The 18,600-nt window shown below is 46.4% G+C and overlaps 1 protein-coding gene across 1 annotated transcript in view; it reads left to right on the plus strand.

Annotated features, from left to right (window-relative positions):
- LOC146182900 (uncharacterized) overlaps positions 1–14,222 on the plus strand; it is a 28,850-nt gene extending 14,628 nt beyond the window's left edge. Inside the window, exons 2-3 of the mRNA XM_084608294.1 lie at positions 5,439–5,582; positions 13,820–14,222. Coding sequence (XP_084464420.1) covers positions 5,439–5,582; positions 13,820–13,887 — 212 coding nt within the window. The 3' untranslated portion in view covers positions 13,888–14,222. The remainder of the gene's footprint in view (positions 1–5,438; positions 5,583–13,819) is intronic.
- The last annotated feature ends 4,378 nt before the right edge of the window (positions 14,223–18,600 follow it).

Genomic DNA, 18,600 nt, shown 5'->3' on the forward strand with positions numbered 1-18,600 from the left:
CCGGTTACCGTTCGAAGATCGCGGAAAAGGACCCAAGAGGTCGATGCCCACATGCTCAAAGAGTGTGGTCGGAGGCGCAATAGGGTGCAGTGGTCCCGGTGGACGGGAAGTAGGGAGCTTGTACTGCTGGCACTTGACACAACTGGCTACATAGCGCTGAATGGTTTGATGCATTTTCGGCCAGTAAAAGCGTTCCTGTGTGCGATGAAGGGTCCGGGCGACACCAGAGCGGGCCGACGTGATATCGTCGTGCATCATTTCAAGAACGGGAATACGGGAGGTTATCCGGCACGGCGAGAAGAAAGCGTGCACCTCCGGTGTTGAAATTCTTCATGTAAAGCAGGCCGGCACGAACACAGAAACGCGCATCTCTGGACTCATGAGCGGCAGAGAAGAGCGGTGTCAAAGTCTAATCGTTGCGTTGTTCTGTCTGGAACAGTTGAGGGTTAAGAGGTTAACATTGCCGAGATAGGCGCCAGATAGTCATCAAAGTTGTCATCATCACTATCAGTTGACGAAAACGGCAAACGTGACAGAGAGTCACAGTGAGGTTAACCTCTTGCAACCGCAATGCCCACCGAGCGATCCGGCCGCAAGGGTCACGAAGATTTACGAGCCAACAGAGCGAATGGTGGTCAGTGACGATGATAAAAACTTTGCCACATTGGTAGGAACAAAATCGAACCACCGAAAAAACCACTGCGAGGCACTCTTAACGGTGTAGTTACGCTCCGCCTTGCTCAACGAACGACTAGCATAAGCTATCACGTGCTGAACGGTGCCATCACGCTGGATGAGCACTGCGCCAACGCCCACGCCCCTAGCATCGGTGTGAACTTCGATGGGGGCAGAAGGACAGAAGTGATGTAGAATAGGTCCTGATGTCAGAAGGAATTTGAGGTGGCGGAAGGCAGAGTCGCAGTCAGTAGTCCAATTGAACGGCGCATCTTTGCGCAAAAGGCACGTGAGTGGGTATGCAATGTCAGTGAATCTGGGCACAAAACGACGAAAATAGGAACACAGTACTAAAAAGCTCCGAAGCTGCTTCACTAACTTCGGTGCTGTAAAGCTGGTTGCAGCCGCAATCTTCTGAAGATCTGGCCAAACACCATCCTTATCGACCAAGTGACCAAGAGCAATTGTTTGGTGTTCGCCACAGTGGCACTTAGAGTTGAGGACGAAGGCTGCTCTCTGAATGCAATCAAGAACGATGGCGAGGCGGCTACTGTGTTCCTGAAAGGTCTTGCCGAAGATCACAACTTCGTCCAAATAGCACGAACAAATTTTCCATTTGAGTCCGCGCAGAATGGGGGTGTCCATGAATCGTTCCAACGTGGCAGGCGCATTGCACAATCCAAAGGGCATTACGTTGTACTCATAGAGACCACAGGGTGTCACAAATGCTGTCTTTTTTTGTCGCTTGGGTTCATCGGTATCTGCCAGTACCCCGATCTCAAGTCTACCGAGGAGAACTATGACGCCGAATGAAGACAGTCGATTGCATCGTCAATACGTGAAAGCGGATATACATCTGTTTTGGTGACAGCGTTAATGCGATGATAGTCCACACTGAAACGCCATGTGCTGCCTTTCTTTTTAACGAGAATAACTGAAGTCGCCCAAGGACTTGAAGATTCCTGGATAGCACCATGTTGGAGCATGTCATGAACTTGTTCGTCAATAAGCTGACGTTCGGTCGGAGACACGCGATAAGGCTTCTGTCTGATCGGGCCAGAGATTCCAGTATCAATCGAATGATGGATGCGAGAATTTGGAATCAGTGGCTGATGATCTCTGGCGAAGTCGAAAACCGAAGCATGCTTGGAAAGCAGGTCAACCAAAATTCGGCGCTCCTGCGCTCCCAAAGATGTGTTTATCATTGCCTAGATTCGAGACTCTGCGAAATCGGATATTTTCTCTTCAGGAGCATGGTTACTTAGTACCGCCACGTAATTCGACACACCTTCCTCGTAATGAGCGAGCCTCATGCCGCGAGGCAACACGGCTGGCTCATCTGAGTAGTTTACAGTCCATAGCAAGGTGTAGCCTCTGGTGACTGAAACTATGCAACGAGGCACCAAGACACTATTCTTTGCACAGGCCAGTGCTGTAGGTTTCACTATGGCGTCGAAATCCTCGCACTAATTCGTGGATAAAATAACTTGAATTAATTTTCTGGACATCGCAGGTACAAGTGTATCTTCAGACACAGACCGCTCCTAAATCGAGCGATGAGGTTTCTACAAGAGCCGACATCTACTCAGCATTAAGCGAGATCTGTCGACTACAGCAGTCTAACGCTGCACCACACTGTTGCAAAAAGTGTACACCTAGAATTACTTATGCATGGTACGAGGCAACACAGTGAATTCGGTTCAAAACGCTTGGCCACAAATCACAACTTTCGCATAGCACACACCGAAAGGCACCAATGATTCACCGCCAACAGCACGGAATACCACAGCTTGATTCACGCTAAACATCACTTTATGTCCTAATTGATTCTTGAATGCTAAACTCATAACATAGACTGTTGCTCCAGTGTCAAATAGGGCCATGGTGTGGATGCCGTCAATGGATACTTCGAGTTTGTTCTTTAACATAAATAGCGGCAGAGGTATTGGGAACGTTGAATTTCCGCCGACATAACCCCCATCAGCCGCGTCTTCTAGTTTCCCGAAGGGGAAGAACGGCGCCGAGGAGACGGAGATTGTCGCTGTCTTTGGGTTGGCGGCGTCAAGCTGCGGTCCAAAGAAGGCGACCCGCTTCGCATCTGTGCCGGGCGGTATGTATCCAGAGTCGGTGTAGGATGAAATTCAGTGTCGAAATGATCAAAAACGTTGGGCAGCGGGCAATGATTTTGTGGTAGCAGGCCCCGCCGCCGGCAATACCGGGAGATGTGTCCGGTCATGCCACTGCTATAACACACAGATTTCTGGCGCCAACGGTCCGAGTAAATGCGTCAGTGGTTCTTCAGCCCATCCGTGGCTGAGAGGTGCTTACATTGTTATGCTGTCTGCTCTTGCCAAAGCGTGACGCATTTAAAGCCGGAGTCCAGGAAGTTGATGGGGTCACGGGTTCTGCTTGCAGCGCGCAACTGTCGTACTGTTGTTCGTCCCGGCATGCAGAATCTTTGTCACGCAACAATTCTTCCCGCACGATTCGGCGTATTAGATCGGCCATGGACTCCGGAGCACTGACATCAACGCTCGCAGGAGATGTGACGTTGGCCAGTCGTCCAAATTTAGGAGTGATGCGGCGCAACTTCAAGGTTTCGAAAGTGCGGCAGTGTCTGATGAAGTCAGCTGTAGAGTTCAAATTGTCATTGCTGAAAAGAAAATCATAGACATCTACAGCGATACCTTTGAGCAAGTGCCCCACTTTATTTTCTTCGGACATTTGAGGGTTTACAACCTTTCACAATTTCACAATATCCTCGATATATGGGGTGCCAGTCTCACCAGGTACCTGGGCTCGCTGCATCAACTTATGCTCTGCGCGTTTCTTCTTCACGGATCCGTCGCCAAAGCACTCCTTTATCTCTTCTGTGAAACAATCCCAGCTGGCAAGTGAGTCTTCATGGTTATCAAACCAAACTAGAGCAGTGCCTTCCAAGAAGAACACTACATTCGCTAGTTTCACGGTCGCATCCAAATGATTGTACCGGCTCACCCGTTCTTAGTTAGCCACTCGTCGACGTCCTCGTCAGACTTTCTACCAAATGTGCGCGGTTCGCGGTAGTGCTGCCAGTTGCTTACCGCAGGTGTTGTTCGATCAGCGTCGCCGTCTTGAGCCATGTTAGATGGTAAGGGTGGCAAACCAACGAGTCGGCTGCTTCGTCGAAGACGAGGGGATCCGTGTTGATCTACAGCGCAAACTCCACCGCAACTGTTACGTACTCATTACGTAACGGGGGTGTTTATTTGTCGTCTAAAGCGCTGCGAGTCCGTCAAGGAACACCAGCACACACCACGGTGGCTTCTGTTACTTCTTCGTCTCCCCAGCCTCTTCTTCCTTTCCTGACGCCCCGAAGCACGTGACAGTATATTATATATATATATATATATATATATATATATATATATATATATATATATATATATATATATATATATATATATATATATATATATATATATATATATATATATATATATATATATAATGTTTTCATCGCAATTTGTTATACATGGTGCAGACTACCGGAAAGTTTATTCTTATTCCATCTTGCCATCTCAAATGGGCAACCGAGTTGGCAGCTTCTCCCTACTTTCTAATACTATTTGATCACGTTAATTCGCACAACCCTTCGAAATCAGCGCTTGAGCAAGGGTACTGCCAGCTAGCACATGCCAGTCCCATGCCTGCGATGTTTTTTCTAATGCCGGCGGCGGATTTTTTAGTAACATGTACTTTAACGACATCGTGTTAAACTGCTGGTGCAATACCGGATAGTTACGGAGCCCTGGCAGCGAAAGGTATGGTTGGTTGGTGGAGTTTAACGTCCCAAACGACTCATGTTATGAAAGACGGCGTAGTGGAGGAGTCCGGAAATTGCGACCACCTGTGGTTCAACGTGCACTGACATCGCGGAGCACACGGGTGCCTTGCTTTTCGCCTTCAACGAAAAGCGGCTGCCGAAAAGCGGCTGCCGACCGTAGTCGAGCACCGTAACCACTGCGCCACCCCTGCGGGGCAGGCAGCAAAGGTAACGAAGTCGAGGAGAGGATAACATTTTACATTTGGAAGTAGAGCATACTTGAGCGAAAACAGGACGCTTATTTTTTTCGAAAAAGTTTTTGCTCAATTTGGCCTTCGCAAACGGCATGTCACAAGTTTTAAACCTATTTTTAATAATGAGGATATACATAGTGGAAATGCGCAAATGGTTACTTGCACAAGCAAACTACTATAATATTGATTTCTGCCCCTCACATGATGCAACATGTGAGGTTATTATATAATGCTAAAGCTGCGCATAGGTTGCGATAGACGACATTGGGGAAGACTTCGGCTAAATTTCGGACGCTTGGGGCCTCTATCTTGCTGTGATACCCCACAACGCATTGGGGTTGTAGCATTTCGCCTCGATTGAAATGCGTTCGCCGCTGTTTAGACTCGATCGGGGGATTAGGTTCAAGAGCTGCCAACTATAACCACTAAACTACCTCGATGTTTGTGCTTAATATAAGCACGCGCTGAATAAATTTCACCTTCGCTGCCTAAACACTCCTAGATCATGTCTGTCATAGTACATCGGTGATACTTTTTTTATCTCCGGACTGGGTTTGCCGGCGCCACGGTTTGGACTGCTCATTGATAAATGAAACAGTACACCATGCGATTGGGTTCTTGAAAATGCCAGACCGGAAACTTACCGCATTGACACCCATGGAGTGCATATCCGTCCACAAGTGTAATACTCATGTCATATGCAGGGAAGTTCGAGACGTGTCTCGGCGCATCGGTCTGTGAACTGGAGCCCCTGTGTGAACCGCAAGACACCGTCACCTGCAACTCAGCGGTGCCATGGTTCGCGGGCAGGTGCGAATGCTGCGACTGGTGCCTTCTGCGTACGCTTGGTGTGTCTGTTCAACTTTTATAGACGCCAACACAAAATGGCATTTGCTTATGCACGCGAATTGTTTTTCCTGTCAACAAAACACACGATAAGTATAGTGCACATGTTTTCAACGCAAAATTAAAGATAGGACTAAAAGATGAGACAGACAAGGGACGCGTCTGTCTCGCGTTGAATTCTCTGAACGACAGCGTTCCGTCCCTTGTCTGTCTCTTCTTTTAGTCCTGTCTTTAATTTTGCGTTGAATAATATGCCCTCTACTTATCAAGATCAACTGGCCCGTCATTCTACAAGAACACACGAGTGCGGTATAAGAGCATAGGCGATCATTTCCCTGTGGTATTTAAAATACGATGCTGATGTCGAAAGCAAGATATGCAAATTATACTGTGCTGGTATAAGCGAAAGACTGCTTAAGTCGCCAGGTGTAACTTGGCCTTTCTCACTAGCATACATCAGTCTCAGAACAAAATTGGCAAGGATCTACTAACCATAAGTTTGGATCAAATCTGTTCAGAACTGGAGCTACTCCCCCACAAACCGTGGTCTACCATTAGTAACTGGGCTCTTGCATTAAGGGCACATGTACCGCTTCAGCGGTGCCGGTGCGATACGAAAAACGGAGAAGAGTCGCTGGTGGAATCTCTGCGACGCAGTCTGATCTCTCGTTGGTGCCTCTGTGAAAAACGGGCCCCACGTCGTGTCACGGTGAAAAGTACGTTCACATGTCGCTACATCTCGCCTTACCGAGGGTCAAGCGCATGGGAAGTTTTTCGCTTATCTTGATACCGTGCTAAGTGTCCACTGCAATTGACAGTAGAGCAGTTGTGATCAGGTTGCAGTACTCCTTCCCTATTAACGACGCATATCTCACCTCGATCATGGCCGGTATTATTCTCGGAGATTTACCTTTATGTTTTCGATGAGGTGCACCCTATTTCTGTCGAAAGAAGGTTAACATATTAGGGCAGTTTATTTAAGCACGTTATTGCAGACATTGCTGTAGACGAAGGAAATGACAGGGATGGCATAAATTGCATATTTGTTGGTAAGGACACTAACCCCGTTTGGTAACCGTCGACGAAAAGATGTTTAGAAGGACTCTTGTACAGTAAAAATCACTCATCGCACCAGTAGTAATAAGTGGCTGTTTGGCCTCGTAAGCGCTGAGATGACGCTAAGATTTTAATAAGAAATGGAGCGTCTCTTAGATGTCTCTTCAAAGGAAAACATTGAAAGCCTACCCTTCCTCTATATGTATTATCATTCTTTACAAGAAATGTGAGGTGTAGTAATCTGTCACACTTTCCCCGGCAAGTATGAGTTTGGACGGTGCACCATCGCTCCTGTCGCATGCAGTCCCTCGGTGCGCATTCAAGTGTGGGATTGGAGATGGCAGGAAAGCTATACAAAAACCCTTCTCGTGGAATATGAGAGATTTCAGGTACAAATTTCGCACGATACTCTTGCGCACGAAATTTCCTTCAAAGAGCCTAAAAGGCATTCGCCTTAAGAGACGTTTAGGGTTTTTTTTCATTACCATGCATAGGATCAACCTGATCGCATGCCCGTATTAATAAAGAGAACTGTTTGCTATGCCTGCGGGTAATGTAACTAAGGGGCATAAACTTACCTGTAGGAATTGTGAGGAACCGGAAAATGGCGACATCATATGTTTGCAGTGGAGTAATCGAAAAAGAGGCATGGATACCGAAGTGAACTAAAATATATATTGCAGTGTGCCGCCCAAATTTTTACGGACAAAATTAAATTGTATTACAAAGTACTTCTTCCCAAATGGCTACATTGGGTTTCAATCACTTCACATAGGTAACAATCACTTTCAATATAGGCTCTGGTTTTGGCGAATAAACAAAAATATTGCTCTCTACTCCAACAATATTTCAAATTTCTTGACTGCACCACCCTAAGCTTTAAAGTGGGCTTTGAACATTTCGCACCTTTTTAAGGTACACCCTTCTCATCCGCGTGCATAGCAGCTATGATGACGTAGATAACGGCAACAGTAACCACCATGCTCGTAATATTGCTGAGATATCCCTCTTATTCTAGTGGTGAGATTATTCTTTCCATCCCTCAGTTGCCTTCCGGCTTCTCAATTTTACAGGTTTCGTCGTTCAAATGAATGCACCGCTGCGAGGGATAACGGCACTGATTATCCCTGAATCGCCTCATACAAGAGGAGCGCTGGAAAGCTGCCATTGTTGTAGCTCAAGTACTAATTCGAAACCCACGCCGGTGGACTTCAGAAAGTCTGTCCAAGCTAGATTGTTGTCGGCGTTCTTTAGCTTTAAAAATGGTCTTGAAATTCTACCATAGAAGAGTTCCCCTATAACATTAAAACCATAGTTCTCAGTTGTCTGTTGAGAACTCGAGAAACGGTCGAGAATCATGCAGATTGCACGTGGTTTAAACGCCGACACGCCATTTTGTAAGGAGAGCTTTTCTAACCTGCTTGGGGTGACAGTAAGCGGATTAAGTCGGGCCTTGGCATTGTAGGGCGCAGACGGTGGTTCCAGGGACACGTCTGCTCGTCGGAAGATGAGCCAGCTTTGCTCCAATGGCCCAGGGCGCAAGTCTACAATGCGATTGGGCAGAAATGTTTGCTGAACAGCACAGCAAGGCTGACTTTTTGGAATAGCAACTGGTCTAGTGCGAGGTCAATGATGGATTAGACAAGCAGATGTATTGTCGGAGTTTTAGTACGCGTAGTCGCTTATGGTCAGTCACAAGTCAAGAATGCAGCGGCGGCATTTCTCAAAGAAACCACTTCAGCTAATGGCGTGGACGGAGAGGAACCATCCAACTTAGTCTCCAAAGTAGTTTTCCCCCTCTCATGCTAGTCGGCATTGGTTTAGCGACCGATTGCCAACCCTCGGAAGAGAGGAAGTAAACTGTCCAGCTTAGGGATGCATGAACATAGGCTGGTGTCTCTGGCTCTGGTGTGGAGCAACGGTCAGAAATGATACCAAAGCCAGAAAAATCCTTCTTTAAAGGATGCTTGCTGCTTCATCATCAAATTTTACGTGACTACTGTAATTGGCTAAATTTGTTTCGAAATTGCTACACCAGGACAATTTATTAATTTAACTAATACTAGGTCACAGAATTATTGAACTAAAGGACCAATGCATTGCAAATAAGTAAATTACTTTACTTACATTAGAATATCCTAACGACTTCCACATATGCAATAGGGAAACATTCATCGAGCAACGATCTATGGCCTCTTGCTGAATATAGTTAAACTCACAAGTGCAGTCTCGCAGCGATGCGGCCGCTTCGGTATCGCCCTTGAAGAGATATCAGGCGAATAGTGCCCGGCTTAGCGTGACGTCTCCCGTTTAATTATGTGCGTTTAGTTCAGTCCAGCAGCGCTTTTATAACACACAGTAGCATTTGGAGTTGCGTTTTTCTCTCGGTCAGGTCAACAAGCTAATGATAAATTTTCCATATGTGCGTGTGTGAAGCACGAAATATAACCACAAAACAATAGTAGTGAAATTATTATAAGCCGCACAGTTTTGAATCTGCGTGTCAAAGGCGGGATAAACATGCCCACATTGCCTCTGTATTATATGGTCAAGTAGAAGAGGATAATGAAGATAACTAATATCTGTGTATTTGCAAGTAATCAGCTCACCGTGAAAAGCGACGCAAAGTCGAGGACGCTGAAGAAACAGTAAAAGCAGAGTATCTGTCTTGTTTCTGAGTTTATTCAAGGTTCTCGGTTTCGCTTTTCTATGATGCTTTGAGCATTTAGCGCAACTAAGGCTCACGTTCTGAAGCCTGTCATCAAGTCTATGGCAGTTTTTAGGGCGCACAAATTCTGTGCGAACTTATATGAATGAAAGTATATTGTGACCCTACTGAAAAATCCTGTATAAAAATCGTACAGGAAATCGTATACAGGTTTACTGTACAGGATCTGGGATACAAGTATGTAGGTTATTTCAGGAAATTCCTGTACTTCCCTGGAAAGTCCGGAATGAAACCGCGCGGAGCTGTGATACTAGAATGGCCTATATGGTTGATGGCCCTCGCTTCCGGAAAGAAACGCGTCGCCAGGCTGGAAAAAGCATGCAATGTTATAAAATAATGCGACTACATTTAAAAATGAAATGGCCTATATCGTTGATGGCCCTCGTTTCCGGAAAGAAACGTGTCGCCAGGCTGGAAAAAGCATGCAATGTTATAAAATAATGCGACTACATTTAAAAAACTTCCATTCCCTTGTCTGGAATCGAACTTGGATCCTAATGGTCTTGTGACGGGCACCTTAACACTACTCCACAGCGGGTTACAGTTACAGTGGTTATTATTAGGTATATGTAGCTAATTTTGCTCTTTCGTATTTTGTATATTTTTCTTCGGTGTAGAATTTGTGGCCGTAATTCAGCGATCGCCCTTTAAACACGCTGAATATTTTGCAAGGCTATCACGAGGGTTTACAAATGTCCCGTATCTTTATAATGCGTCGCTTTATGCAGGCAAACCTAGAGATATCATAATTAGTGCTGATGGGGTTTTCATCGTCTACGAACGCTTCTAAGTTTTCCTACATACAAAGATATTCGGTGCACTAATACTTGTAATATTGGCGTTTTAGCTTCAGGTGCTACCAGCGGAGCCGCGACGTCACTGAATACACTTCCGACTGAGCGGTCTCAATAAGTAAACAGTCGAGAACACGTCGCCCGGTTTGCCGCTATCTGCGCATCTTTCGATGGCCAGCGATGTTTGTTTATTTTTGCTCGAGCAGTTTTTTGCCACCGCTAGCGAAACGATACGTTCGTGCTTCCACTTTCGCGTTAAAGGTGGCAGATGTTCAGTCGCAGATATGAAGACGCACCGCAAGATCATACGAGCTGCAGCGACTGTTGTACGCACAAAAGAGACGTGTCGCGCATATATGCGAATATATATGCATATGCTTGCTAGCGCACACTTCGACGGCTTCGTATTCTTGAGGTATTTGTGAAACGAAGCGTGCTCTTTATATAAACATATTTGTATAATATGTTTGGTATCATGCTTATTTAGTGCACTGGCGTATCCGGCACGGTCATTCTGGTTGAGCTTCGTCAAGAAGCGGAAATACTCTGCCCGGTATCAGTTTCAGAAATGATGCGTTCGTCCGGTTTATGGTTATTTATTATAGGCTGAACCGAAATGAAACCACGCGGAGCTCTCATTCCGGAAATTCCTGTATGGGGCTTGGCCCTTGTTTCAGAAAAAAACATCTGGACGCCAGGCTGGAAAAAGCATGCAGAGCTATAAAATAATACGACTGCATTTGAGAAAGAAAAAAAAGAAAAAGAAAGAAAAAAATTTTAGTTGTGATTCGACCAGCAAGCACACACTTTAACCACTACACCACGGCGAAATACGGCGACTGCGGTTATATTTCTGTTTATGTAGTCAACATTGCTCTTTCGTACTTTGTGTATTTTTGTAGGGTGTAGAATTTGCCGTCGTAATTGAACGATCAGCCTTTAAACGCACTGGATCTTTTTCCTTACTATCACGAAGGATTATCCGTGTCCAGTATCTATACAATGTATCGCTTTCTTGCGGACAAACCTCAGAATGTCACAATTTACTAGTACTGATGTTTTTTGTAATCGGCTTCGAACGCATGCAAACTTTGCTACATATAGATCTATGCGGTGCACCAACACTTGCTATACTGCTTGTTTTAGCTTCACCTGCTGCCAGCGAGCAGCGACGTCAATGGATTTACTTCCGACCAAGTGTTTCGCATACGTAAACACTTGAGGAAGCCACTCCGGATGCCCGGCTTATCTGTGCATATTTGGATGGTCAGCGATGTGTTTCATTTATTCTCGAGCGTATTTATCCTCGCTAACGAAACGCTACTTTCTTGCTTGCACTTTCGCGTTGAAGGTGGCAGATCTTCAGCCGCAGATATGAAGATGCATCATGAGGTCGTACAAGCTGCAGCAACATGTTGCACACGCAAAAGCAAAACGCGATGCGTGTATGTACTTGCTAGCGCACACATCCACGGATTCATATCTTCTAGGTATTTGCGAAACAACGCATACTCCACATGTACAGAAAATTTGTAACATATAATATGTATGGTTGCATGCTTATTCAGCGCGAAGGCATGTTCCGATGTGGTCATTCTGGTTGTGCTTCACGATCCACCCGAATTGTGTTGAGAAGCGCAAATACTCTGTCCCGTATCAGTTTCATTCATGAAGGGTTTGTCCGGTTTCAGTTAAACCGAACAGACCTGTCCTATATATGAGCTCAATAAATGACTGGTCCGCCCTATTTCATATCCATACCCTTTGGGATGTCCTGTATGAGATGTATACTGGAAATGGTCTGTCCTGTATTATCTATATACCGGACCGGTCCGTCCGGATTCAGATTAATACCGGACATGACCTCTCCGGTTTTAAGCTTCATACAGGACTGGTCTGAAATTTATGTGGGATAATACAGGACCGGTTCGAGCCCGTTTGGTGCGATACGGGATTTTTCACTAGGGGAACCATACATGATGATAGATTTCTGAGTGGCGACAGTTTGATGGCGCAAACGTTTTGAGACATTAGGGTCATTTGATTCCTGCCTGATTCAGTCAGTACAGTTCTTGAGATCAGTCCATTCCAGATGCATGCTAAATTCGTAGCCTGTACGAAACTTCACGATGATGTGGAACTGCATACACAGCCATTTGTGGCACAGAAAAAATCGAAGATGCTGACGAAACAGTAAAACCGGAGTACCTATCTTGTTTCTGAGTTTAATCAAGGTTTTTCAAATTCCAAGGTTCGTCGCTTGTAAAACTAGTTTTTCTGAAAAATATTACTCTCATGTCCTGTTCATGATTTAAAAAAGTCAAAATTGATGTTTCAAATACACGACTACCTAGACTGAAGCCGTGCTGTCTACTACAGCTACAATGCCTGCTCAATGAGGGCTTGTATGCCAACTTATGATGCTGTCCATATCTCCGTACCACAGAAAACTGGCACGAATATTTTAATGCAGCTTCGAAAAGCCAAGAACAACCCAAGGCTGGTGCGCCTGCAGGATCATTTCAAGGAAAGCCATATACTGGATTTCCTGACGCCCATATAGCCCATGAAAGTTGGGAATTTTACTTTTCAGTCCTGTGGTCGTTTGGGTTTCCATATCATACATTCAAGGCATGAGTTGCCAACTAGCCCAGTCCGAAGTATCATCAATGGTAGTCTCGTCGCCTGTTTTGCGCGGGGGGTTTCAGGGAAGGCTTTATGTAACTTTAAAATGGAGGTTAAAATTGCAAATTAACTGACTCTCTGCCACGGCGGACACAGCATGATGCAAAATAACTCTAATTAAGGCGTTAATTATTGAAAACCCACTAATTACCTTTTTATTGTTCGCAGTTGTAAGTCAAAATAGCGAGTTCAAAGCCGCTAGCAAGACGCTGCCAATACATTTTTGAAACGAAGCAGAACTTATTTTCGAAAGCGTTTGCCGCGCGAGAAATCCCACGCTTTTTTCCTATGTAACCAGAACTTACCATTACAAATGCGTGCGAAGATCGGTGCAGAAGCGACGTACAATGATGACGTATGCTTTGGCAACGACTCTAAGTTCGGACTGCACGTGGTTTTGCGCCACGTCATATAGGTACAGTATTTTGCCTTGCAAATTGTAACTAGGGAAAGGCCAGTCATTTCCAGCTGCGTAGTTATTGTTAACAGCGACGAAGCTCACAATAAAGCAGGCAGTTGAAATTTGGTACAGTTGCCATTGCATCACGTCATGATCGGACGTGGCTTCTGTACCGAGCTTCCTGCGCGTCCGTTGCGCGCTGTTTCTTTCGCACTGAAACTAATGAGCTGATTTCCGCTGTCTTTCCTTATCTGCTGACTTTCCTTAGATCACTTAGTCTTCTTTGAAACGTCTCATATTGGGCAAACTGGAGATTAGTGTGTATTATGTGGCGAGGGTCACTGCCACCATAGGCGGGCTCTATGTAGCCACATCATCATGCTCTACCAAATCGTCAAATCATCATAGCGAATACTTCCTTGCCAGACGATGAAAAACAGTTCTTGACAGAGCTTGCGCTAGTATCATTAGGTTCAAGCAATGCTTACACCCCCACTTGTCTTTTTGCTTTTGCTTCGTACAGCGAAATATAAATGCTTGCGATGCTAAATACCCATTTTTCGCTTCCTTTCGCAGCCTGCGTAGACAAAGACCATGACCGATCGAGCTTCCGGTATTGCCAGCTCATCTGCAAGCATCTGTGACTACTTCAGCTCCATTTGTGGCCTCTGGAACATCCGTTAGGGATCTGACTCCGGACCTTTATGTATCGTACATTGCGTTTGAAAGAAACAAGGGACCATATACGACCGGGACGCGTCAAAACTTGCCTAATATGCCCGTTTCCCATAGTGCCCACCACTTCAAATGAATAAACGCTATTATAAACATTCCAATAGGCAAGTACAAACCTTTAGGAAGAAATCGAGGCTGCTGGTTGCATATAAGTACAGCCTTTGTCGAATATGTACGGCCCAAGTGGTTCGCGTTTAGGCCTTGTAACGCGGCTCCTGTAAGAGATGCTGGATATAGAAGTAAGCTAGGGAAGAGTTAGGACGAGATTTGTCATCTACGAGATTTCAAACATTGGAGATGTGCAGCGAGTGCAGCTGCGGGGCTTAGAAGAAAAACCTTTGGGCCGTATAGTTCTATTAAAGAATATACCAATATTTTAGGAAGAGCTAAACGCGGCTGCTTGCTGCGGGTCATAATTCACCAAAACTTTTGCCCAAGCAGCAAAAAACAGGGAGAGTGCACAAGGCAATTTGCGCACGAGCACAGTCAATAACGGCTTGATGAGTCGATAGAAAATCGTATCCGAGGATGATATCATGCGAGCAGTTCGGCAGAACAATAAACTCGATGGAGTACAAGACGTCTTGAATGAGCACACGGGCTGTGCAAGATGCGGAGGGGTGAATGTGCTGTGATGAGGCGGTGCGGAGCGAAAAGTCGGAAATCGGAGTGGTCACTTTGCGAATTCGACGGCAGAGCGCTTCACTGATGACGGAGACGGCTGCACCGGTATCGACGAGAGCGAGAACTGTGGCGCCTTCTACAGAAACTTTGATAACATTAGCGGGACGACATGGAGGACTTGAGGAATTCTAAACAAGTGCAGTTCTTGCCCCCGGAACTGCGACTGTTAGTTTCCCTCAACGGTGCTGGTAGAACGTCGCAGCATTGGAGAAAGCGATCGGCGCCGAGGAGAATGTGATCGACGAGTGGTATAGGTTTGGCGATCTTGTGGGACAAATTGAGAACCGGGCGGAATCATTTGCGAGCGTGAGTCGGTATCGTACGGGTAAAGTCGAATGTCAGGCTGTGAAGGTTGGAGGCGCTGGCGACAAAGGCGCGCAACATGGCCCGGCCGACCGCAGGCATAGCAAATCGGAAGGTTGTCTGTAGTACGCCAAGGTTTCATAGGATGTGGGCGCAACCTTGAGGGTGGGGCTTGAAACGAAGGCTCAGCATGCGGCGGTGAACGGTAGGCAGGGACCTGCACATAGGAGCCAGACGTGGGCGAAGGTTGTGGCCTAGCCGTTACTTGGGCATACGTGAGAGGTGCCGTCACAGGCGGCACCACGGGGTTGGACGGCAAGACATCAGCGACGTGTTCTTGCACGACACGGCGTATAGCAGGGGCCAAAGATGGAGCCAGTTCAGGAACGAGGCGGCCCGAGTCTTGAAAATGGGGAAGGAGTGAGATCTGACGTGCGACCTCTTCACGAATAAAATCTTTGATCTTTTGATTCAGCGGGCTCCCTTCAGAAGTTGGCGAACCACCCAGGGCTAATGCGGATACGCCTTCATCGCACACACTGGAGCCGCGCCTAGAAGCGCGCCGCTTGCGGAGCTCGTCGTAGCTCTGGCAAAGCTTCACGAGTTCACTAACGCTGGTGGGATCTTTCGCTACCAGCATCTGGAAGGCGTCCTCAGAAATGCCCTCGAGGATTTAGCGGATTTTGTTTGCTTCCGGCATGGCCGGGTCGACTCGTTTGCAGAGATCAACGACGTCTTCTATGTAGCTGGTAAAGGTCTCATCAGCGCGCTGAACACGATCGTGCAAACGTTGTTCGGCACGAAGCTTACGCACTGCCGGGCGGCCGAACACTTCCGCGAAATTCTTTTTAAATGTCGACCAAGATGACAGGTCAGCCTCATGGTTGCGAAACCAGAGGTTCGCCACGTCCGTCAGATATAATATGACGTTACTGAGCTTGTATGATTCATCCCACTTGTTGTAGCTGCTTACTATTGCATACGATGACAGCCAGTCGTCGACATCTTGATCGGCCGTGCCGCTGAACAGGCAAGGGTCACGTTGGCGCACGACGCCAGCACACATGATCGTGGGTGGAACGGCCGGCAGCGTCGAAGTGGACTCGTCTTGCATGGCGGTCGTAGAGGGTAGTGTACGGCTTCGCAGTTCCAGTTTGGGTGGGATCGTACCCAGCACCTCCACCAATTGTAATAGGGCGTTTATTGACGCTCAGATGGAGAGCTGTGAGGACAGGACCTTGCAACGGCCAGCCCAGCGTACTTCTCCTTTGTCTTCGTCGCACAACGCACAGGTAAATGTCGATGGCTGAAGTGCTGACTATCACAGTACACTAGCGGATACTTTCCCACACGCCTGCATCTCTATATTTCGATCTCTTATGTCGACTCTACGAACGGATAAACGGAACGTACCAAAAGTTTCCAAGATGCGCCTGTGGCTAGTAACAAAAAAGTCACAAATGTAAAACTGCCTGCGTCAACTTCCCTGTAAAGCTATAGCAGCAACGAACAGTAGAGATGGAGGCTATCAGAGATAACACTAAGCAAAACCCGAAGTCAATCTTCGAAAACGGGGCAGCAAAGAATTTCAGATCACAGCAGAACCTGAAATCTACAAATGCAAAGTCATAAGTGTTGTTCCTGCTCTTCTTGGGACACTAGACGCTTGATCCTTTCCTTAATCTGTATTGTTTCCAAATATTGAAATTTTACTAATATTAATTTTTCACTGTCTCTTTAATTTAAATGTATTTCTTATTTACAGCATTTATAAGCTGGACAAGAATTATGAACACGTTGGCATCTGGCCATCGGTCCTCTGACGCGTCAGACGGACTGGCCTGGTCTTACCCGTTGCCGGTTGTGCGAGATCTCGTATAGCGTGCATTGCCAGTAGAGGCTGGCCGCCAATTAAGAGCGCATTGGCGATCTACTTCCTTAGCAAATTCCCAAGTAGCGCAACAGTAATGGACCAATACCTGCTCAGCATCGGAAAAAAGTTCAACAAATGTCGTCCCTTTATGGGCATTTGACAAAAATGCTACCCCAGCCAAGGGTGTCCAAGCTAACTTTAACCAAGGATTAAAATATGAAACATTTGAGATAGGCCCGACAAACCACCTCTGTACAGCTGCCAGCCATCTGGCGCTCCATAAGCAATTTTTTGTTTTTCAATTAACTACTCAGTAATTAGGATAATTTTTCTAATTTACTAACTATTACCTTTAGACAACACATGTGATTTGCAGAGTTGGCGAGCATCTTCTAAAACCCCCATTCTATCTAATTCCGACATAGAAAGCCTCACCTGTATCGTTTTTTCAAGCCCTAAAGAAAGCCCGCGCAATGCAAAAAATATCACGTGAGTGGCGCATTCGTGCGCCACTATTGTGGGGCTCTCAATCGCGGCCCCTGTGAACGAAATCGGCTGCGGCCGTGACTCGACAGTGCAGTCCCAGCGGCAGGCTGATAGGCTGGCGTTGGTTGCAGCCGGCGCGGTAAGCTCGTTGCGATTTGCATCGCCACGCGCATGGTCACTCATGAAGCGGACGAAGAACCACCGCAGACATATCGGCCTGCCGCTGAACGGGGTCGTGGAGCCAATGCCGCAGCTGATTTCGTTCACTAAAATCCAGGTTGAGAGCAGCACAACCGTGGCGCACGAATGTGCCAGTCACGTGATATTTTTGTATTTCGCGGGCTTTCAAGCTTGGAAAAACGATGCACGTTAGGCTTTATTTATCGGAAATAGATGAATGCGGGTTTTAGAAGATGCTCTCCAACTCTGGAAATCGCATCTGTTGTAACAGTTAGTAAATTAGAAAAATTATCTTAATTACTAATCAGTTAACTGCAAAACACAAAATTGCCTCTGGTGCACCAGATGGCTGGCAGCTGTATACAGGTGGTTTCTCTGGCCTATCTCAAACATTGTATTTTTTAACGCTTGGCTAAAGTTAACTTGGACACCCTGTATAGCCACACTAAAACAGATGTAAGACCTATATTTAGCCATTGAAATAACCAGCATACCTACGGCGCTGGTCTTCCAGTGTCAAACCGATCGTCATCATTTTCAGCCTGACTATACTCACTGCAGGGCTAAGGGCTCAGCCATATTCCTCCAATCAACCCGGCCTTGTAGCTAGTTGCATCCACTTGATCCCCGTGAACTTCTTAACCTCATCCGCCAACTTACATTCTGCCGTCCCCTGCTGCGCTTTCCTTGGAATCAAGTTTGATACCCTAAGCGACAATCGGTTATCCCCTCTTCGCGCTACCCAGGCAGCACACCAACATCGCACCAACCCCGGCCCAAAATCGACAAAACTTGGTACCAGCATTGGTGTAACACTTTTTTTTTCAGAAATGACTAAATTCTTATATATTGGTCCGGCTTATATGCCAACATTGCACCTGTCTTGGCACTGCCAACATAGGCTATCAGCTGGCCGTGCCCCTAGTGTCACATATTGGCACGCCACTAGTATTCATTGGCACATGTGCCTTTGGCAATAAACCGGCCGTGCCTCCAGTATCACATATTGGTATTTATTGGCATGCTACAAGTATTCATCGGCACACGTGGCATTGGAACTGCCACTGTTAGGCCACCTTTAGCCATGCAGGTATTT

This window comes from Amblyomma maculatum, chromosome 7, assembly GCF_055883805.1.
Source record: "Amblyomma maculatum isolate TAMU_Amacu chromosome 7, ASM5588380v1, whole genome shotgun sequence".
Lineage (NCBI taxonomy): Eukaryota > Metazoa > Arthropoda > Arachnida > Ixodida > Ixodidae > Amblyomma > Amblyomma maculatum.